The sequence below is a fragment of the Seriola lalandi genome, unplaced genomic scaffold (assembly GCF_002814215.2).
Source record: "Seriola lalandi dorsalis isolate HSWRI2012SDOR001 ecotype SW California unplaced genomic scaffold, Sedor1 jcf7180002054735, whole genome shotgun sequence".
In the NCBI taxonomy this organism is placed as follows: Eukaryota; Metazoa; Chordata; class Actinopteri; order Carangiformes; family Carangidae; genus Seriola; species Seriola lalandi.
Window position 1 is genome coordinate 1,536,591 of NW_019525288.1, and position 23,709 is coordinate 1,560,299.

General features: G+C 39.6%; 1 protein-coding gene across 1 annotated transcript in view; it reads right to left on the bottom strand.

Annotated features, from left to right (window-relative positions):
• The window catches only part of gpc5a (glypican 5a), a 124,564-nt gene that overhangs the window by 63,784 nt on the left and 37,071 nt on the right, over positions 1–23,709 (bottom strand). The window contains exon 7 of the mRNA XM_023424302.2: positions 1,548–1,668. Coding sequence (XP_023280070.1) covers positions 1,548–1,668 — 121 coding nt within the window. The remainder of the gene's footprint in view (positions 1–1,547; positions 1,669–23,709) is intronic.

Consider the following 23,709-nt stretch of genomic DNA (forward strand, 5'->3'; position numbering starts at 1 on the left):
AATATTCTAATTTTCTGAGATTTTGAATTTGGGGTTTTCAAAAACTGTAAGCCATGATCATCAAGATTATAACAAATAAAGCCTTGACATATCTCACTTTGCATGTACTGAGTTTATATCACATGTTAGTTTCACATTTGAAGTTGAATTGCTGACTTGAATGAACTTTTGCACAATATTCTAATTTTTTGAGTTTCACCTGTATATGTACTGAAGCAGATGTTAGTATTGAAGTCACATCTCAAAGTCCATAACTGACCGTGACGTATATGATTCTACTAGGGATCAATGAGTGAATCACTCACTACTGATCGGTTTTTAACCAAAGACTGGGTATATAAGAACAAGAGGAACAGGTTGTAAGATAATGACATTCATTAAAATTTTTTTATTAGAATGAACTGTCAGCAGAAAAGAAGATGAACAGACACAAAGAGAGAAGAGTATGTGCGACAGATATTGGGTGGAAAAAAAACAGAGGGCTTGAAGTTACACTCAGCCCAGATTATGATTACATAATCTGGGCTGAGCTGATGATCTGTTTCTTAGGAGTTACAGTAAATCATGTGCAACAGAGAAACAATTTCAGTATCCAAGCTCATAAACCTGCGTTTCTCCTGTAGGTAAAAATCCACAGAACCACAAGGACGTTCAAAGAAGCACGTTTAAGATGCAAACGGTGAAAGCAGACACGGTGAATGTCAACAAGGTAGCTCAGGAGCTCTCAAATTGTTATGATATAGATTTATGTGTTCTGACATCCCACAGATGGTGTGAATTAGTCAGGGAGGGGGTGTCAGCGCGAGGTCAAGAGAGATGACCTGGCCTTCAGCCTGCCACTTGGGGAACCCAAGCAACAGATGCGCGAAGCTGCTGCTGCTGCTGCTGCTGCTGCTGCCGCTGCAGTGAAACAACAGAGGTGGCTACAGCAGCTGTTATTGAAGCTGCAGCAGAAAAGGCGCTCCCCTAAACTGCCCTAATCTCATCATCGTGAGAGATAAACAGCTCTGAAAGGAGCCACAGCAGCACAAATGTGCATCAAAGCAGACTGACTGATAGAACAGCTACATTGATTTTGACAAAGAGCAGAAAAAGGATTTTGTAAATATGAAGACACACAAACCAGATCAAATGGGTTTCTAAATGTGTAATGATTGATTTTGTTTTTCATTGCCTGGAGATGATTTTGCATTTGAGACTAGTTTTCTATTAGCCGGTACTTACTGGTAATAGAGGATATAAATGAATTATTTTGTCAAGGATTATTCAGAGGAAAAGTGTGAAGAGCTTCAGCTTTGTGAGCAGTCATTTCTTTACAAGGCAGCAGTCAGTGCTCCTTAAAGAACAAGCCAAAAGCTGACAGGAGCTACTTTATGTTCCATAGACTGACAAAGAGAATTAGCAGATTGCCTTAGGAGACGATTCCCATGTGTCTGACAGAATGAGGGATGGAAATATGGAATTAAAACAAAGTGAGAGCTTCAATAAAAGAGGAAATTGGATAATGTACATACAGCAAATATGTACAGAGAATGAGAGAGTCTCACCTGATTGATGTGCTTCAGTTTGTCAATGATTTGATTAATCACAGGATCTGCTTCCTTCACTTTGACTTCGGGGTTGGCGCTTTGAGCTTTGATCCCATTGCCGACCACGCGGAGGGTGTAGCTGTGAACAAAGTGCAGAAGAAAGAGGGTCGAGTCTGTGAGTATTTTCATGTATCCTCTTGTCATGTTTAAGTATCAAATGAGAAATACCAGTGGTGGAAAGTAACTACAGTAAGTAACCTACTGTATTTAAGCACAAACTCTTGTACTTCATTTTAATACACTTTATTCTACTCCACAACATTTATTTGAGAAGTGTGGCTAATAGTTAATTTTCAGATTAAGATTGTTCATAATTCATAAAACATATGATTGAATGATTGTAGTTTATAAAACACCATACATTGTTAACAAATAAAGTGGCTGATGATCATTTAAAAGTAAACAGGGTCTGGTTGGGGAAACTGGTCAAGTTTCATTTGTCTACTGGTTGTTAGTTGTTCTGCCAATCCGTTTTGATGCTCCAGGTTTTGCCATGGATTTAATTTTTCAGTTCGCAATCAGACTGAGAATGCAAACAAGTATACAGTATGGTCCGATGGCAAAACAGCGATAAGTCTTAATACAAAAAAATGCAAAAATAAACAAGAATCATCTTGTGTTAAATTTTTTTTTTATAACTTATTATTTTCTAAATCTTGTCACCAGAATTGTACTGTACTGCAAATGATGGTTCCGCCACATGCGATACCTTCACGGCCCACCAGTGAGCCCCACCCCACAAGTTGGGAACCACTGATCTATATAAACTATCTAACTGTATATATCTCGAGCAGCTACAACAATAAACTACTCTTTACACACTGATGAGTCAGTATTAACAATCTAATAATGTCATATATACAAAAAGTACTTCAAGTACATTTAACTTGTAATAGAGTATTTCGAATAGTATTTTTTTCTCAAGTAAAGGAACTGAGAACTTCAGTCGACACTCTCTGAATCTGAATAAAACCCAAACTATTATCTCCTCTTCTCTTCTGGAGCAACAATAAAAGATCCTCAATATTCTGAACTCAGACGAAGGTGATGGAATAGTTCATTTGTAAGAATACAAATGAACCATCCTTTGGTTAAAGTGGGATTTGTGTCGTGGACATAAGATGATACACCTGAACGAGCATCTCTGCTGCAGCTCTAAGCCATTACATCTATGGTTTATCAAAACTATACATCAGTACACTGTACTCAGCTATTCATTTACAATGTGTGCCGTAACGTTTCAATATGCCGCATTAATCCTTGTTTTAAAGCAGTCTGTTGTTGTTATAGCTTGGTAATAGGCTTCAGTTCACCTCAAGGACTCCTGACTATTTAGTTTCAGTCCAGTCTGTCAGCTGTAATGACTCTGACCGTGGCAGCTGGTGAGTGAGCACAATGCACTCACATCTCAATCACCAGCATATCATTTAATCAAACTAGTAGATCAAGGTAAAGTCACTCATGGCTGAAAGTTCTGCTGAGTGTGTGTTTTTGAAGCAGATCTGACAAGGAGGGGACCACTAAGGTGTTGTGCCCGATGTCCCTTTGAGCTTAAAATATCTGGATCAGAGAATTAAAAATAAAACATAAAATAAAAAAAACACAATCAGTGACAGGCTAAGATGACTGGTGGGTGATTCTGTAGCAGCTAAGGCTCCTCAAGCCACACAAGGTCAGAAAGAAAAAAACATGTATGAATAAATAAAGTGCAGGAAGCATAGGTGCCTAATTTATTTAAAAGAAAAGGTGGGTGGCAGAATTCAAATTCAGTCAGGATGTCTGTCGTTCAAACGCAATTTTGATGTTAATTTCCAGCAAATCTGAGCTCCTAAATATGATTAGTTTTGGGAAGATACAGCCGCCATTCAACATCCTTTTTCTACTTTTTATCACTGGTCTGTTATCGCCATTATTTTTCTTATTAGGCTCTTTCTTCTTCTTCTTTTGTGGCCTCTGTCCTCGTCGTCTGAGCTGCGGCTGCCGTCTGTATTCTGGCAGCTACGTCAAATGAAATATTAAAATGAACATTTTAAATCTGTCTGTGCAATAGCGGCGCTCTGGTAATTTAAAGCACAGATGCTAAATTTATAAAAATGCATTGGTTTGATTTATAAAAAATAACTAGTGGGGGAAAAAACAACACAATCTGTGAGATGATTAAATTCAAGTGAGATTTTATTCAGGTTTCTTGTTGGCTTCATTTGGGTTGAGATTTGCTCCATCATGCGTGTGACTCGTGTCATTTAATTTCCTTTCAAATTAATTTTAATATCAGATGTTAAAAGAATCAATTTATTCCACGTGCTCTGATTAAAACTATGCTGGTGGGTTGACCCTTTGTTCAACCAAAATTGAGGAATTTGGGAAAAGGTTTGTTCACATGAAAGAGTCTGAATGGAAAAAGACTGGAAAACATCATCTCCAGCTGCGCGATGGATTTTACAGTAACCGGGTTATCACAGTGCATGTCAACAGCAACTTTTCAGATTTTTCTTTGAAAAACTCGGCTTTCTTGTGCACGTCTGAACACTACCGATCGACCCAAACTGTAAGAGTGAAAGTGAAAGACCCTGTTTGCTCGATGCGGCAGGCGCCTGTGGCTGGAGTCAGACGTGTTTGGGACTAAGCTGCACCTGAACCGTGTCTACCGGAGCTATGATCCAGCGGCCTCCAGCTCTGTTTAATCCCTGAACACACCTGCTGAGATTGAGATTGTATGTGTAATAACTGGAAGGAAGATAGTCCTTGTTGGGTCTGGCACTACTATAAATTGCTAAGGGTCCACTTGGTAAGAAAACATAAAGGTTAAAAATCAACAGTAAAGAGAAATGACTGGGCCCACTTGCACTTGCAGGCTTTGATAAACTCCTAGCTTGCTTACAGTTATCATGAGATGCCATCCTACGTAACAAATATAAAATCCACCTCTTCATGACCTTTACTGCAGTCTTTTCCCCTCCTTTCTGTAGACTGTGATTAATAGCAGATTGAAGAGATTACATCAGAGCCATCTGTGCCCAGTTCCACCCGATGAAGATGTGTGCAGCCACACATCTGTATAAAAAAATCCTGTATGTTATTATCAAAAAGTGTTTTTACGTTTGGAAAACCGCTTGCAAGCATGAATTTAAATGTAGTTAAACGTGAAGCACATATAAAATATCGTTAGTATCCATGCACACACACAGATAAACACACATACATACATATAAATACAGGGGCAGCTCCTCTTGCATTCAGTAAGCAATGTATTTCATTATGCCACTGGGATCCATAACCTGAAACACATGCAAACTCTTGTACCATGCTGCAGGGCTGGGAGCACAACACAAAGACTCTCGGGGGGTTGCGACAACAGAAAATAAGGGTGTGCTCCTTAAAAGGTGTCACAGATAAAAAAAAAAAAAACATTGATCATAGTCATTACATATTCTTGAGGATGAGTAAAAAGCATACAGTAGCATCAGGCACAACCTACAAGAGGATATCAAACAGCTGAGTGATTGCCTGTGTCTCTGTGGACCAGCAGCGGGATCCTACAATCTATATCCTTCTCTCCAAAGGGACGCTTGGTTTGCATCTCATCTCTGCTCACACTGCTGTTCAGCCCTAGATTAAAAATTTCAATCATTTTATTCTTGGCTCTTATCCCCACCTCATTCAGCTATATTTGTCTGTAAGTGCAAAACCTTCACGTCTGGAACAAAGAATTCTGAGGCCTTATTCCTTGACTTCAGGACAGTGTAGGACTGGCACGTCAAGGCAATTTACTCTGATCATGGCACAGGAGGAGCATGACTCTTCTCCCTGACATCCTCTATCTACTCTGCTACTGCGGTCGTGTATAAAACATAGATGCAAGCTACTGCGCGGAATATGATGCTTCGTATTTGCAATATTTTTGGTCTCAAGTGCATCGTCTTCGCTGTATCCTGTTGATGAGGACTGTGAGGACGAGGAGTGTTTAAGAGTTAGGCTTAAATTTGACTGTCGCACAGCACGCTCGCAACTTCAGAAAACACACCCAAACACGCAAAGCACAATCAAATGTAGAGGTATGGAAGTAGAGATTGAAAACATCCTAGAGGAGGCACAGAGGTTAGCAGGTTCATCATTATGTATTGCCGTTACATAAATAGCAATTACAGATGTTTGAAATTGGCACCACGGTTACCGTCGCTGATGTGTAGTGATCTCGAAGGGCGTTTATGCATTTGGCTGCTTCCTATTTTTGCTGTGTTTTCGTTATAGCTGGCATGTGTTGTTGATTTTTCTTTCAGAATTCCAAATAGTGACCAGTTTTAGCTAGATTTCATATTGTATACATTTTTCAAAATTTGCCAAAATGCAGTGTTTCAGTCTGCTCGCTGTAGTTCCTGGAGGCAGTTGACTGATGGCTGCTGAACGCTCATGACATCGTTTAACTAGCATGTCACAGACTGCTCATACTGTTTCAGATCTACTACTACGCTTCTGCTGCCTTTGAGGTATCAATAATGAGTTGCAACTGAGCATGTCTGTTCATTATTTGCAGTCAAACCATCTGTCTTTCAATTGTGGGTTCACATGAATAATTACTGTGGTGCTATATAAGACGATGTTCAAACATTTTTTTTGTTCTTAAATGCTAAGCTGGCTATTTTAAAACTGCTAAAGAAGAATGAAAGCAACAAGACGGGATGAGCAAATTATGCTCACAGTTATTTATCAAGCTGATATGTTTGTTTATTTTCTTTTCTTTCTTTCTTTCTTTCTTTTTTTTTTTTTTTTAAACAAACATCTGGATCTGGATTTTACAAACAGTTGGATGTCTGAATGTAGAAATGTATTTTTCCTGAGAGCCCCTTCATCAAAATGTTATGGCGAGAGGAGTTCAGTGGCTCGGGAGATAATGGAGGTCGACCATGCACAGTGTTCATGGCTGGCTGAGTGGGAAACAAAGCAGCCCTGCGGTTAGTAGACTAGAAGGCAATACCTGCCTTAGTTGTCACTGAGGAAACAAAAGTCCTTCTGGCTCATCGCTGGGCGCAGAGAGGATCTGGGAAGAGGCCGCCACTTCAAAGCAGCCTGTTCACTTAAGCTCAAAAGGACAGAAAATACTCCAGGCAAGACAATACAACATGTGCAGTTTAATGTGTAAACTCAACAAGAGGGCCATGCTTCAAACAAGCATCTGTTTGGTGCAATAACCCAGAGTTAATATGGTAATAAAGATAGCGATACACACGGTGACACAACACTGTAATTAAATAATACATCAAGATTTCCATACCTCCTGCAGTGAATAAGTGTATGTTTACATTCCACGATATGTACAGTAAGGCGGAGTTTTCAGATATCTTTTGGAAAGACTTATTTCCTTGTGCACAAACTCTGAATCAGATAAATTAATTGACTGACAAAACTTTGGCAGACCGTTTGTAATAAGGTATTTTCATAAAGGATTATCATAATCAGGATTACAAGGTTTGCCGGTATGTATATCTAGAACTGTGTACCTTTACTGAGAGCTGCGACAAAGAGGATAATACAACAGCAGTCAACAGTGCCTCTGGCAAAGATTTAGCTCCAAACATCACTACTGCCATGTTTGTTCCAATTACTAGGAAGCCCTGAGCCTTGAAGTTGTATTGACTTGTGCCAGTGAGACACTATGGAATTAGCCAGACAGAGCTGTTTGAACAAGGTGGCAGCTGTAATTAATATGGTCTGGTAGTTGGTCGGTGGGTAATGGGCATTTTGTGTCAGGAATCTGTACTTACGCTGTCATACTGAGATGTTTGGGGGGGGGGGGGGGGGGCTTGCTCTTATGAAGACAGATTCATTACGGATTCATAAAAACAAGGTTTTGCAGAACTGCAAAACTCTGCAGGAAGTGCACTCTAACGGCTATCATCTATCATTTTATTTTACATGTTTACATTTTATTTACTTTATGTTTGTGTCGAGTAGGTGACGATTTGGCAGATTTCAGTCTGAGAACTGTGGTCCCACATGAGCAAAAAGAATCTGCCAGAGTTGGAAAAGTCTGAGTTACTTAAACTGATAGATTTCTGTATTTGTGCTTTTGGGTGAGATTCAGTTGGTAAAAAGTAATGTCACATATTAAGTATTACTTTTTCTTTTAGATCAGCAGAACAAGGAATGTTCATACTGATATATCCGTAAAATGTCATGTTTCTGTGCCATGTTTCTGTGGTTACGTTTGGTTAACCTGAAGCACTGGATTACAGTTGGGAACGCTGCCTGCCAGTGAGTGTAATGCAGGCAGCAAATTATGCTTCTTCCAAAATGTATTTGACAAAGCAAATTAGTAAATGTTCAAGGATTCAAGAGAGTCAATATTTAATTGCCATATCAACCTGACAGTCGATTGGACTTTGTTTTGGTGCGCTCAACAACAGCAAACATATAAACACATAGTACACACAAGTGACCACAAAAAAACCCCCAAAAAAAACAGTCACAGTCATAATATAATAAACACAGTTAGTGCAAAAGTGCCAGATTAAAGTGCATGTGCTTGTTTATACAACCAGTGAAGCATTTAGGATGTGGATGGCTTCAGGGTAAGTGCTATTGTGAAAGCGAGATATATATTTTGTAGGAGACAGAGTTGGACTATTTGATATTAAATTTTCTTTTGCTTTGAGCTTTCCACTTGATTACACTTGTAATGCCTCTTACTTCAGGTTTATGTGCCCATTCCGCCTCTTTAACAATGACTCAACAGCTTAGGGGGAGCACTTTGTGCACTTGATGTTTGCTCATTCATGTTTTTTTTTTACAAACGCATTATTGTTTGGGGAAATTACGGCACACGCTCCGCACAATGGCACAGAGGCCCAAGACCCCAACACAAGAGGAGCACAGTGTGAGCGACGTAGAACTGACAGCATGCTAAAAGTGCAGGGGTCAAGTCAATACATGAATTTATTAATTCAAAAGTTATCTCAGTTACAGCACTATCAGTGGACTTAGGGTGATGATATCAAAGTCAGTGACAAATTTCAATAATGCACCTGCACTTCAAATGATGCATGTATGGAAAAACAAAGCCGATGAACGAGCATTGACTGCTGGATGGTTTATTGATGCGTCTTCTTTCTGACACAGTTCTTGCTATAACGCCCCGGTGCACCGCCCTCACTGTGATAGCCACATCAAAAACCGCTTGTCCACATCCAGACCAAACTTTATATAAACAGCATTCTTCCAATGTTTTAAACAGATTCACATAAATGAGTGCCAGCATATGGCTTGGCACTTCTCTTCACACTGATGCCCAAAACAACACCTACCTCACATTCACAGAAATCCATTACTCGGGTTGTAAAGAGTGTGTTATATTGTACCAATAATTTCCCCTGCAAAGCTAAGTGGCTCTGTGTGAGCTACTGCATCAGGCACACTGTTAATGCCAAATAGATATCAGAGGTCCTCAAATAGCAATGGAACTTTTATAACATCTCCTAAATATTTGAGCTTTATGGAAGGTAATAAGGACAAATGGAAAAGTTGGCTATCTAGGAGGTACAATGGCCTCATAAAAGCAGATGGTCACCGAAAGAGGGAATTTTAAAAGATGATAATGTCCCGCAAGGGCAGTAATGTTCAGGATTAAACAGATGTGGTAAGAGCAGGGCAGACAATAAAAGACTCATCAGGGATTTTATGATATCAGTAATCAACACACTTGCATCCAAAATAATGTTCTGGTGTATTTTTTTTTTACAATGCATAAATACTGTATCTTTTCCATCTGTCTGGAAGTTTTATTTTACAGCACAACACAAATAGATTTACCGCAGAACTTCATGTACCGATTTTCTGGTCTCAATCCAATGCAGATTATCAAAATCATCGCTCTGATGATTTTCCTCTCTGGCGCAAAACTTAAGAGGCTTAGTCATCTTTGCCATCTTCATCCGCTGACCGAGCCTGTCCAAATTTCAACACCTGCCTCTTGGAGATGCAGAGGAAAATCACTGAGAGGATGATTATGAATTTATGAAGAGTTCTGTAAACATGCATAAACAAATCAACAAGCCTAGGGCAACACCCTTATTCCCAGGCTATCAAATAGCCGAGGCAGCGAGGATGTCAGGTCTAAAGTAAACACTTGAGAAATGATTGGACTTCCTCTCCCAATACCACTGTTTGATAACAAGGCATCTATCCAGCCCAGCAATGGAGCCAAAAGGAGCACACACAGATTACAATAAGGCTTGAAGAAGCATGCTGCAGCACTTTGGTGGTGAGATATTTAAGCCGGATATTAACATGTAATTTGTCAGTGCTATGCTCAGCAATGCTGCAATTCTCACTGACTGTAAAATATCGTCCATTATTTATCAAAAGTATGAGAAGAAGAAAGCACACAATTTCTGCAGCAATTTAAAATACATCAAGGTGAGCACTGATAGATCTGTACCCATTTTATCTAATGCTGGCAGAGTAAGTGTAAATTGGCTAGAAAACCATAACATGGCATGTTGTTATTATTGTTAACGGATATTTGTATCTGTGCATTCAGGGCAGTGGTAGGGGGATTTATTTAGCTCATTTACTGATGTGAAACTAGCAAAAATATTGCATCACAAGTAAAAGTCATGCAATCAAAATTGTTGGTCGCAATAATCCTTCCTCTCTATATATACTTGCCATCAAGAGAACTCATCCTAACAGGAATACAGTTTTTCTAATACACTCTAGTCAGGTTGTATGAAATACAGTGTAGTCATGTTAGCAAGGGAACAAAACCCAGAGTCCTTGTTCCATGTAAAGACGCATTGAAAAGGTCAGCCAAATCTAATATGAGGCTTTAGCTCACCTAAAGCAGCTATAATCAATATTTGTATAACAATGTATCAAATGACAATGTGACAACAATATGACAGTGGGAAAAGCATGACTATCACCCAAATATGCAGGTCCCTTCGGCTTTATGGATGTTCACGGTGAGTTTCAGCTTATCGTTTAGCCGTCCAGCCAGCAACTTTACTGTTGTGTTTCACCCTCACCCCTCTCATTACGTCATCTTTGGCCACAGCAGGAAACTGCCTTCAGCAAAAATGCTCTAAAAACCCACTTTACACTCTCTGCTCAGCACCAAAGGACATACACACACAGCAGCAGATGAACATAGTGGAGCATTTAGGAGCTAAAGAGACAGATGTCTCCCTCAAGAATTAGTGGAGACCAAAAACAGAGCTGCAAGGAGAGCGAACATTGGACGCACAGGTGGTCAGAAACACGACTCCAAATGAACGATGATGTAGCAACTGTTTGCTAATAAGTTAAGTTTATCAACTAAAAAGGTGATGTGTCAAAGTTATGTTCACAACTTGTTTCTGCTGCCCCCAAGTGGCCAACAAATTCAGTCTTTGCAGTTTAAGGCCGTGAGATATTTCAAAACAGAAATGGCCACCGACATAGGGTGGGATAGCAGAAATGCACATGTTTACACTTGTCTGTGTATGTGAAGGTATTCACACATACGGTCCATGTTGATGTCTGCACGAAACTTCAAGAAAACAGATAAAGACAGAGAAATTATCTGCATAGAAATTAGCCTGCAATAGACCTTTTTCCCAGGAGACATTTTGACTTGTACAGTGAAACTTTCATTAAGTTCAGACCCAATGTCCTAATAAGCCATGCCAGTATTGTGTATTGTGGTTGCATGTATGTTTCTGTTGGTATTGGGAACCTGCAAAAAAACATACATGCAACTAGCAGGTTGTCTCCCTTAGCCAGAGACCAGCACTTTAGTAGCCTCATATTGGCTTCAGATAAACATCAGAATGCTTTTTTGCACATGATCAAATTCTGCCCTCATCCCTTGCTGGGAAGGGATGTTTTCACAGTATGTGAGTACTGTATTATAATAATTCAGAAAAAAATCATATAAGGACAAATAGGTACTTAGTGGGCAGCCTGAACAAAAGCAGATCACTAATATAAATTTAATTAAAAAATATTACAGCAATAATAATGAGATATATTACATAAAAAAAAATCATTAAAGATGACGCCACACACTGATTTAAAGTCCCATGCAGACACCACTAAGGTCCAGTTTAAAGCTCTAAATTACACTGTGTCCAGGCGTTTGTCCTCACATCTCTACCAGCAGGAACAAGTGCCCACATCTGTTGTTCCTACATCCACAGACACTGAGATCCACCGCACAACACCTCAGAGAGAACAGTGTAGATCCACATCAGTAAACAACACATTGGCAAAAGAGACCAAATAACCAACAGTCTAATCACCCCTGTGAAACTGTTTGTGGATATTTGCTCTCACCCTCATTCTTCTTTTCGCTAAGCGTAACAGCGGCTGAATAGGCCAAAAGAAAAAAGAGCTGCTAATGGTAAAGCAGCTCATAAACTTCCTGCGGGGCCTTGAAAGCTTAAGGTGAATGACGGCTGCCAAACACCAGTCAGAGTGATTTGAGATGAATTAGAGGTCTGTTCAGATTAAATAGTCTGTGTGTCACCAAATTTAAAAGAATGACAGTCATCACTGGAAGGCAAATAAGTGCAGCGGCAGAGGAGCAGAAAGTGTGGGTGGAAATGTTGTTTTGTACAATACAACAAAAATATCAATACTGTAGCAGGTTCATATTGGTTGATTAATCGATTAATTTATTTATTTAGAAAAAGGGACAATGTACATCAGTCAACATTTAAATAAATGTAAATTCACCCAAGTAAGTCAAAAGTCCAAAAGTCCCTTTGCCTGATGTTGTTAGGCATCAAAAAATAGCAGGAGTAATACAATAGTTTAAAACATACTACCTTGTAATAATAGCATATAGGCCTACTATAGTTCTGTTATAATAAATACAACATATAACACAGGCAATCTGGAAGATTTAGGTCCTGCTTGATTTTGATTTTGGTTGATTTGGTGACTGTGTAGTTAACCAGTGGAAACAGCAAATGCGGGTTAATACTACAAGTCACAGAATTCTGGGGGTAGCGAAACAAACAAGAAGTCAGGCAGTAATTGCCCATTTTTCCATCATTCTGTGAGCAACCATGATCAGATTTTAAGCTGCATGAGTCTGCAAACTGCAGGGCACAGTGAAAGGAGTTGGTTACCTCACTGAGAAGTTAGAGATGTGCAGCCTGTCGCCTGCAGCTCCTCATCTAACAGCTCACTGTGGCTGCTCCTTTTCGTTCCATTTCTCCTTGCTATGTCTCAAACTGATCCACTGTCAAATAAAGCCAAAAAAGGACCATTGCTTTGTTTTATAGATGCTTTTTTGATGAACGACAGCAGTAAGTGCTAAGCTCACTGGCAAACACACTGCATTTTCTGTGACTTCCTCATAATAGAAGTCAACACCAGTTTAGCATGATAAAGCCAAAAACAGGCATAAAAATAGAATCAGTGTTGACATTGTTGGTTCTCGATAAGCCATTTCTTAAAATTATACTTTAATGAATAATAGGATAGGGTCACTAATTGATTGTGGTACTGTATGTTATTGATGTGGATGCTCTGAAGGAAAAGATAGTTTGGTTTTTCTCTGTGGGATTGTGCAGATTACTCTTAGAATATGGCAAAAACTGAACGGCTCTTGTCTAAAGTTTTAAGTGCTTGTTTGTATAATGATTCCAGTGGTTTTAAGGCTATAAAACATGTATTAGATTAATGAAAATAGGTGATGTGGGAGAGAACCACTGATTGGAAGCAGTGTTGTGTATGAACACGCTAAAAGAGCTCATGTTTTTGGTGAACAGTGAACTGTATCTGTGAATGCAACTAATGAATGTGAACATTAGTGTTGTTAACTCTTGCGAGAGAGTTGTTTTGGTGGTTAATGCACCAAAAAGCTTTTTGCCAACCTCGAAAAAACATCACAAGCGGACAGAGATCCTGTGTTTTGCAGCAACAACCAAGGATTTACAGCACCTGGCATGCAAACTTAAATCATAGCACATGTTTGAGATATGAACTGTAATGAAGCCAGTGGTAGACCACGTACCAGCCTGTAATCTATTCAATGTTTTCACACTGCTGCGAGTTGTCCTGCTTTATGACGCATTGTTTAAATGGTAAAAAATATACTCGCATTGATTTTTCTTGGCTTTGAAAAATAATTTCTGTATGTTTCTGATAAACCTGATGTTTACCAAATAGAATTTTATTTGATTATTGCAATGCCTGGTAAAAATGTTTCTATCAGTAGGAGCCGATTGCTTGGCCTGTGTCATCCAACTTGTAACTTTTGCTGCACTTTTGCTAGGGTTGGCTGCTGGTCTTGGCTGCTCTGCTCCGATCTGATAGTGTCTGGTTGACAGCATAGAAAGTGACGTCGCAGTTGAGTTCCACTGTCAGGTAACATGTAGAAAAACATGTTTGAAGCTTTCTGAAGAACCACTAATCCAAAAACCTTTCAACACTGCATTTCCTCGGGTCCTCAGCAATACATCCACAACGTTTAAGGTCGATCGGATGAGCGGTTGTCGAGAAAATTGAAATATAGACAGAAAGACAGACAGAGAATCCTCCATTTATGTCAGATTAAAGACCCTTTTAATAGATTTTGAAGCTGAGCTTTGAATCTTAATGTTCTCCTAAATGTCTGTTTTCTGAGAACGTGTAGTCCCTCTCCTGAGATGAGAAAATCTTGCTCTACATCTCCACTGTGGCCTTTGGAGAAAAACATACAAACTGTTTTCAGCATATTCAATTGGAAACAACATCGGTTTAACCAGGATGTTACCTTTGACCTTACATCTCTTAGCTTGTTTGCAACTGCAGCTTGTTTTAGTGTGAGTAAAAGTGACTGTATCATCAGCATACATACAGATATCAGAACAGGACTGGGCCCAGTATAGAGCCACGGGGGACACCAGATAATAGATATAGGGACTCAGATTTAGTATAATTATTGATTTTGACAAGTTGGGAGTAGAATGAGAGGTAGGATTTGTTAAGAATGAAAACTGTTGAAGTCGAAAAATTGAAATTAAGTGTATGCAGTAGGGTGTTATGATTAACATTGTTGAATGCTTTCCATAAATCAAGGAACATGGCCCCCACAACCCCGTCAGTGAACCTCAAAAATCAGTTAAAGGAAGAGTCTGGTGATGCTGACACATGCACAAATTCATAGCAGGAGATAGAGAAACCACCCAGACTAGTATCTAGATACCTTAAACATTGTTTAAGGCACAATCTATGATGCAAATGCAAACAAATGGGCAGCCCCACTAGCAGAACTGAAAACACAAAATCGAAACCTGCCATAAAATGTCATACATCGACATATCTTAACAGTCCAAAGTGCATGGTCTAATGCGCATGGAGCAAGTACATTAAGTACAATTATATCCATATCCACTTTTGCTAATTTGACAGCAGAAAAAATGGTCCTGTCAGGCCCCAGTAGGTGAATGGTTCAAAAAGGTTCTTTTTAATCTTTTAATTAATCATGGGACTGTTTTGGGTGCAACATGCAATAAACCGGTCCCATAAACCATCTCCCATTCCCTGGCATGCTGGCACCTTGGCAGATTGCTATTTTAATGGCGCAGTGTTTCACAGAATTAGATCCCATTTGTGGCAAGTTGATTATATATTGTAACTGGCCAGTGAGCCCAGTCCCAGCACACACACGCAGCAGCTCTGCACACCCCAAGGGGCAAAATAGGGCAGAGTGTATCAATGCTCAGCACACAGTTCTACAAAGAATCAATTTCACAAATCACAACATTTGACATCCTTTATGTTAATCTAAGCGTAAATACATTTTTGGTTCATTATGAAACTGCGGTGGGAAAAACTTAGTCTAGATGATGAATGGGAAATACTGTGGTGGATTGCAAGTAATGGGAAAGAGCGCTTCTCTGTATAGCCTCATTTATGGCCAAGACACATCCATGATGCTTGGCAATATTACGCAACACATAATATGCCACAAAGAATGCTCCAACCTTCTGAAAGCTGTATTGAACATATTAACATCTGAAGTGCATTTTCAGCACATTCTGCTTGTGCATAACAGACAGCGTACACGCATTGTGCACCCACCGATCTAGGCACATATTACTATCTTGATAATGCACCCTTGAAATATTGCGCCACTGACTGCAGACAAGGTTTTTATTGGTCAATCGCATTCCACTTCCTCAAGATAGCAATGTGGCAACAATGCAGTGTATTTGTTATTTAAACAACATGGATGCTGGATGGGAAAATGACCACTGCGTCAGTCACCAGATCTCAACCCAAACAAACACCTTTTGGGGGACTTAGACTGATGTGTTAGACCCCAGTCTCCAACACAATCATCAGAATACCAAATGAAGGAATATCTTTTGGAAAAATGGGACTTATCCCTCCAGTGGAGTCCCAGAGACTTGTAGACTGAAGCTGCTCTTGCAGCACGTGGTGTCCCAACACCTTACTAAGACACTTTATGTTGGTTTTTCCTTTAATCTGTCACCCTTCTGTAGAAACTGATAAATTTAGGGTTTGTCTGGCTACATTGACAGAGCTGAGAGTGAAAGAGATAAAATATAGTAGGATTGTTTCACATTTTCCTTCCATGTCATATCACCAATCTTCCTTGAGAGACAGTAAAACTGCTCGGTCTAAGTCAATTTTATAGTTGACTGATCACATAGCATCCCTCCCTTCATTCTCAGATGGGCTTATCTGTGTTTATGTTTCTACACAGTATCTCCCCACACTCATCTCTGTATAGCCAATCGCAGGAGAATAATACCACTGCTAAAGTGCACCTCTTACTGCTACTGCAGCTCTTAAGACTACTGCTGCTCTCCCCGAAGGTCCATCACAATTATGCCTATCTCTCAATCTCCCTCTGTTTGATGCCAAATCAGTCAGTATGTTTTCCCCTCAGGCAGGAGACACTGTTTAACTTCCTTTTGTAATTAAAGAAAAATTCAAACACACACCAGCTTTTTGGATGCTGTGCTCACAGCTGCAGTGCATTTCTTTTTTCTTTTTTAAACATAAAAGCTTTAAACAAAACATTTATTAAATTAAAGATGGATAAGAAGCGATGTGCTTGAATAGTAAACAAACAAGAGCAGTTACAAAAAAAAAAAAAAGAAAAAAAAGTTGATGCATGGGCTTTTGTAGCTAATTCAGTATTAGCATATTCAACATAACATTCAACAAACAGCACATGCTGTTTTGGATGTGTTCGCACCATTTTAGAAAGTAAGATTAAAGTCACATGTTTATTCGTTTGAAGAGCACAAATTGGGCTGATCCTTATTAGCAAAAACTATGATATGCTTCCTTGTTGACTATAGATTTTCGGGAGGGGGGAGTGATTCATCTTCCCACTGTCAGCCTTGTACAAATAGGCCTACTCCGCACACACTCAGTGAAGATCATCATAATTTATCTGAGAAAGACTGTGCATTATCCTTCACCACAACTTTGCAGTTCCATTACATGAACAATACCTCCTATTTATGAGCTTGACAACGCCTCCGCCTTCCCGAATACCACTTGGTGCCCTTGGCATGGCTTGTATGCCAGTGGTTCTGATGGGTTAATCTATTTGGTGAAACTTTTAGATAACAAGCCCTGGGGTCGGCCGTGAAATTTTGTGATTATCATCTGTCCTGTTACTGTGCTTTAACAACATGCCCTCACCGCTGGGCACAGCGATTAAGATTCAGTGCTTTCTCAAAGAGACTAATTTACCACTGCCACAAGGTTCTTTTACGACAATGCAGTGTCAGTGCAATTTAAATGTCAAAACAATGCCTTCACTGTTATTTCAATTTAGAGGGCAAAATCATTTGCTCCAGAGTGACAATTAATTCTCATTCTACCTGCCTGACCCCAAGCGTAAATTTCATTTATTTTTTTATTATTCCCACTAAAACTTTCAGTAAATCACAGACCACAGACATTAACAGCCAACAAAGTTTGACAATAGAGGCGTCACAGACACAGGGTCAAGTTTAGTCATATAGCCCCAAATCCATCTGTGCAACATGCAACAGCCTCAATTCTTAGACACTCGATAAGGAAAGATTAGATTAGAGTAGATTACTTAATTAAGGAGAAGCAAGTTTGCACAGTGACAAATAACACAAGACACAGTAGAGACGTTTCTGCACAATACAACACTAAGAGTAGCTCAGGAGCCCACCTACCAATGTGTTCAATACAATACAAATCAATTAGTTGATAAATTAGAGGCCAACCATGAGTGATGCACCTGACAATGAGACCAATAATACAGGCAATAAATACAGAATGAAAAATAATATTAACAAATGTAAAACCAATACTTTTGAAACAAAACTATGGCTGTAAATAACAATTATTTTCATTATCGATGAATCTGCTGTTTTGTTCCTCAATTGAATGAGTAATTGTTTTTTTTTTCTATTTAATAAAATGTCAGGAAAAACAGTGGGAAAGGGCCATTGCAATTTTCCAGAAAGGTGACATATTGAGATTGCTTGTATCAACAGTTTAAAACCCAAGATATGCAAATCTGAGAAGCTGAAACCACTGAACGTTTGGCGTTTTTGTTTGAAAAACTGAGATGATTAATCAGTTATCAGTTAATGACTAATTTCCTGTTAGGGATCAACTAATCAATCAAGCAACCAAACAAAACCTTAAAGATTATGTCCAAAATGCAACCCATATCCAAGAAAACAACATTGTCATTCAAAGGTTTTACAGCTGTGACTAAAAGACTTTCTAAATATTCTGTGGAGCACTTTATGCATCCATAGCTGCTCACTCGACACTAAAAAAGCCTTTAACGTGGGAAAAAAGCTGAGAAATTTCAAGATGAATTCATGCAGCGTGAATTCAAGTGTTATAGATGTACTGTAATGAGAATTCATCTTATTTTATAACACACCCACACACATATACACATACACACATACACACACACACACACACACACACACACAAAAACAAAAAAAAACATTTCCTCCGTGCAATTCTGTAAAACGTCAAGAGTGACGAATGGAGCATGCAGCGTATTTGGGTTTTCTCATTTTTTGACTGAAGCAGGTTTCCAGGCTATGCAGCAAGCAGCAGCGCTAATCTTCACAACCTCTTCACACTTCTTCAGCTTGTGTCAACAGCACTGTGAGTCAGTTAGCCATTCATATGCTGCTACAGATGGTCCCATCCCTCTTCTTCAGCCCAGCTGCTGACATGATTCATGGGACTCTGTGTCTTGATTTAGGGTCTCTTTCATATTTCTTCTCGCCCACAGCAGAGAGGCATTTCTCTAAGACACCCCTGAGGCAATGACCCTGGCCTGCCTGGTCTGCCTGTGAGAAAAAAAAGAGCTCTGCTGGGCAAAAGTGGACTCGACACACACGTGCACACACACATACACACATGTACTATATATAGTATGCACATATATGATGATTTGAGATTGTACTGGCAAAGGCAAAGGAGTCAAAGTCTCTGTCTTCCCACAAACAAAATCAGGATTAAGTGGACAATAAAAGTTGTGTAAATAAGCACAAATTTTTCACTACAGCGAAGGTCTCCAACAGCTCATTAACAAACATGAAAATAGACCACGAGCCTTCACTTTACTCAGCTGTTATTTCCACTCCCTAAGTCAATAGAATAGGCACGTCTCTAAAAATTAAACCAGCAGTCACAGGTGATTTTTTTCTCCACTCAATCTCAGTTTGTTGAATTTATATATAATAACCTTGCATGTTTCCCTTCTATCTGGAGTCAAAATTTCCCTCCAATTTAGTCTCTATGGGCTTCAGATTGCCCTGTCAGAAAGGACTATAACGAAAGACTGTGCGCACCACTTCCTTATCGCTACCAGTAAATTACCTCAGGATCAGATACAGGCTGCCAACTCACAGAAACTCTACTCGCAAGACACAGCGCGAGAAAGAGAGAAGGAGATATAAAAGAGGGAGAGAAAGAGGAAGGGGGGGGGGTGTCAAGACATGACAAGAGGAGGAGAGTAGCCCCCATGGAGACTGATAGTTTCAGCTGCTCTCAAAGGTCATCTGGTGTTATCTAAAGATCATCTTCAGTCACCAACGCTCGACTTTTTACACTCGGCTCAGCAGCTGAAGTCAAGCACCTGTCAATCACAACTTTCATAACCTGCAGCCACAACAAAGTGGCTTTCTCTTCACACAGTAATCAATCAAAAAAAACAATTCCCTCTCAAGTATTAACACAAAAATAAAGAATAAACATCACCTGCAGGAATTTTTTTTTTAAATTGGCATTTCTGTTTCACAGACTATTTAACAAGAGAATGTTGAAAAACTGGACTAATGTTTATCATCTACACCGACTGACTTCTGACTTGTCAGATAAGAAAAGTACATGGGAAAGTAGAACTAATCAATCGATCTGTAATTTGTCACTCCTCAGAATTAAACGTGAAAATGACCACAGGCAAGCCAGAACAACTGGTGTTATCAGTCATATCATGTACAGCTGCAACTTACAATTATATTTTCATTATCAATTAATCTACCCATTATTTTCTTGGCAGCAAATAATGAAATAATGATAAATAATGAAAAATGCCCAACTGAAGTTGACTGAGCCCCAGGTGACAACTACATCACGATGAGTCCTTTTGTCCAACCAACAGTCCAAAACAAAAAAGATATTCACACTGAAGTTGTTGTTTTTTTGTTTGTTTGTTTGTTTGTTTTTTTGTTTTTTGGACAATTTTGCTTGAATAATTACGTACCTGAATTGATTGAATATAAAAAACAGTTACTGATTAATTTTCCATTGATTGACTTATGAATTAGCTGCCTAATTGTTTGAGCTCTAACTTTATGTGCAACTGCAAAGTGTACATGACAAATGCTTCTTGATTTTTAATACCAAATCTGCTTAATCAATTGTTAAAATTATATTCGGTTGACATCGTATTGGTGGAATGACCGACTGACTATGAATCTGAAATGCTGCGATAATGATCAAAATCTAACTTTGAAATTACATCTCACATTAAAGCTGGAACAGTTAGCGGAGTAATCTATTAGTCAATCGACAGACAATTAACAATTAATAATTAAAAAAATGTCAAAACTTCTCTGGTTCCAGCTTCTGAAAATGTAGGAATTGCTGCTTTTCTGGGTTTCATATCACTGTGAACTGTAGATAATGTTGAATTGTCGACTGTTTGAAGACGTCAGATTCGCACCTTGCATCATACATGTATTGATTAATTGTAAATAAAAATCATCATTGGTTGCAGTCCTGTTTCACAGCCAGCTTCACTCTGGTGTGTTTGTTTGAAACACTGGTCTTCCTACTTGAAACAGACTCATATTTCTTTAAATATCTCACATCATTAATTATTGAAACATTAGGTCTGCTGTTACTGCAACAACTTAATTCCCTAGCGGAGATGAACCAAGTGCACAAGTGCGGGAAAACATGCTACATATTTTTATACATTCAAAAATCACATGGATTAATTTCTGGTGCCATTAGTTTCCTGTTTTGTCACTGCATCTTTTTAACATTCATATCTTAAAATACATTCAAATCTTCCAGAGAACACCTTGCTCCACTGTGACCTGCCCTGCTGCTTTAATTAAATGAAAGAGAAACTGACAAAAAAAAAACTATTGTAATACTTAATATTTAAATAAACCACATGATTTATTATATTAACATAGAATGTGAAACAGGTGATGTTGTTCAAAAGTTACTTTGGTTTTTCTTCAGGTGACCACATCAGCCGACTCATCCTTGTTTCTCAGGTGATACAAAATAAGCGGCCTCAGAGAGTCGTCACTTTAGCAGCTTGCCGTGTGAAGGTATGATTAAACTCGCGGTGATTCATCTGGATGCAGGCGGCGAGTCTTTCACACGCGTCGAGGGACACGCGTACTGTGGCTCAGACGTGCCTCGACTCCTCTCTGCAGCATTGTGAGGGGAGCAGCTCCAGCGTTGTGGAACCGAGCAGATGGTGAACGTATGCGGCGCTCATGCATGTCATCATCACCTTCATTAGCTGAAGGTGACATATGACATCATCTGGCCCGTGTGCATTATGGGGGCCAGAAAGAGTTGTTTGCTTCTTTTTCTTCTTTTTTATTGCTGCATGGTTCAAGGTTGTTGATGGGAGGTATTGTGAGTAATCACAACCCCCCCACCCACACCCTCCACCCACACACACACACACACACACACACACACACACACACACACACACACACACACACACATACACCTTCCGCCGGCTACTCCTCCTCAAGCCTCCCCCATTCCCGCCACCTTCCAGCATTAAGGTAAATAAGGGCTTCCAGCAGAGAGCCAATGAGCACGGGCCACTGAGCAGAGATGCATGTTTGTGTTGCCTTCCTCCCAGGACCCTGCTCGTTTATCTTGGCTGTCAGGTAAAGGGCAGACTCAGAGAAGGTGAAACTTTTTTTTTTTTTTTTTTTTTTTTTTTTTTTTTAATAAGGCCGGCTTGGTTTCCACAGAAACTGCAGGACAACATTACAGGGGACAATGATAAGAGAGCAAAGCTCTCAGGTCTCAGGGCATCCAGCAGCGCGCCACATTATTGTTGGAGACATTTGTGTTTACGTCAGAGAAATGAAAGAGCTATTTAGATTAATTCTCAGGGAGCCTCCAGACTCAGACCTTTTACTGTGGGAGATGAGATTAATGAGAGCATATTCACACCTAGCTTTCAGCTTAGGTCAGGAGCTAAAAGGTAGGTTTCCACTTATAAAGAGGCGCTGAGTCTTCTGTGGCTACAAACTCCCTGATACAGACAGTAAAGACCAATTAATGTCATGCATTTTTTGATAATGAAATGATACTGCATAATGAAATATTTAAAGACTATTTTAAAGATAAGGGGCAGATTGACTGGCTGTAACATTTTTTTGCGATTTGATAAATAATGAAACACTGAACAGCATAAATGTTGCCTTCTAAAACTGTCAATATTCCAAAGGCAACCTACCTACGCATTCAGAATAGTTTCCGGGCTAAAAGTGCATAAAGAAGAAACAAATTCCACAAGTAATGAATACTTAATGACTACTACATTTTTCACTTTGTGGCAGTAAATGGGAAGCATGTTTAGTTAACAAATGAGTGGAAAAATCAAAGGAACGGGAAGGTACCACACATATTGTCAGAAGCCTGCAGCGGTAAGATAAACCAAGACAATGATACAAAGATATGAGAGTCTTTGTTTCCACCCACACTCCTGCTACAGAGAATTTAAGTTTCTTCTGGAGCAGAGCTCAACATGGATATGGTCCACATGTATGTCATGAAGTCGATATGAAATAAGGCCCTGTTGATAAGGCGGCACGCTATTAATTCATGAGCAGAAATGCTTACAGCTACTGCAGCAAAGTGTTGAATTCAGCATTAGACACACATGAGGTGTTACTCTGTATTCAACCCAGTGTCTTAATTGTCCCAGTAACAGACAGCAGAGGAAAATACATAGAGGAATGCACTGCCAGCTCTCCATACACAAAGCAAAGCAAAGAAAAGAAATATCAGGACCTTTATTGGAGATGTCCATTACTGAAACTGCTCTATTAGTCTATTGTTTACTGGTCTGCGGTGCAGAAGTATTCCTGCAAAGAACTGTGAGAAATAGCCTTTGTTTTCAAAACAATATTACTGTGTCCTTGTGATTAAATCACAAGGCAGGACTTTTTGTCTTTTATGACGAAACAAATGGATCCCATTCACACGGAGGCTTTTGTCAACAAAGACGTGCTACCTCTGCTCCCGCTTTATGAGCATTAACTTCACATTTTTTCCATCTCTTTGTTCCCCGTTTTTCAGAGACCTCTGATTTATATCTGAGCTAAAGAGGAAGAGCGCTCCGCGGGGACCGAGTGTGTGTGCTCGACGGTAGATGGAGGCAGGTTGATATCACACACGGGGGCGAGGGTGTGTGCTCTGACAGCTCATCACTGAACAATAAGGCCTTGGCTGTTAATGTCCTGCTACCTGGCACACTGCAGGGTCGCAATCTGCTCCAGATGCTGGAGGCAGACGTCCAACTCGTGGTGGAGGGAGGGGGGGGTGTGGTGGTGTGTGTGTGTGTGTGTGTGTGTGAAACCAAAAAAAGTGTGACTGTCGA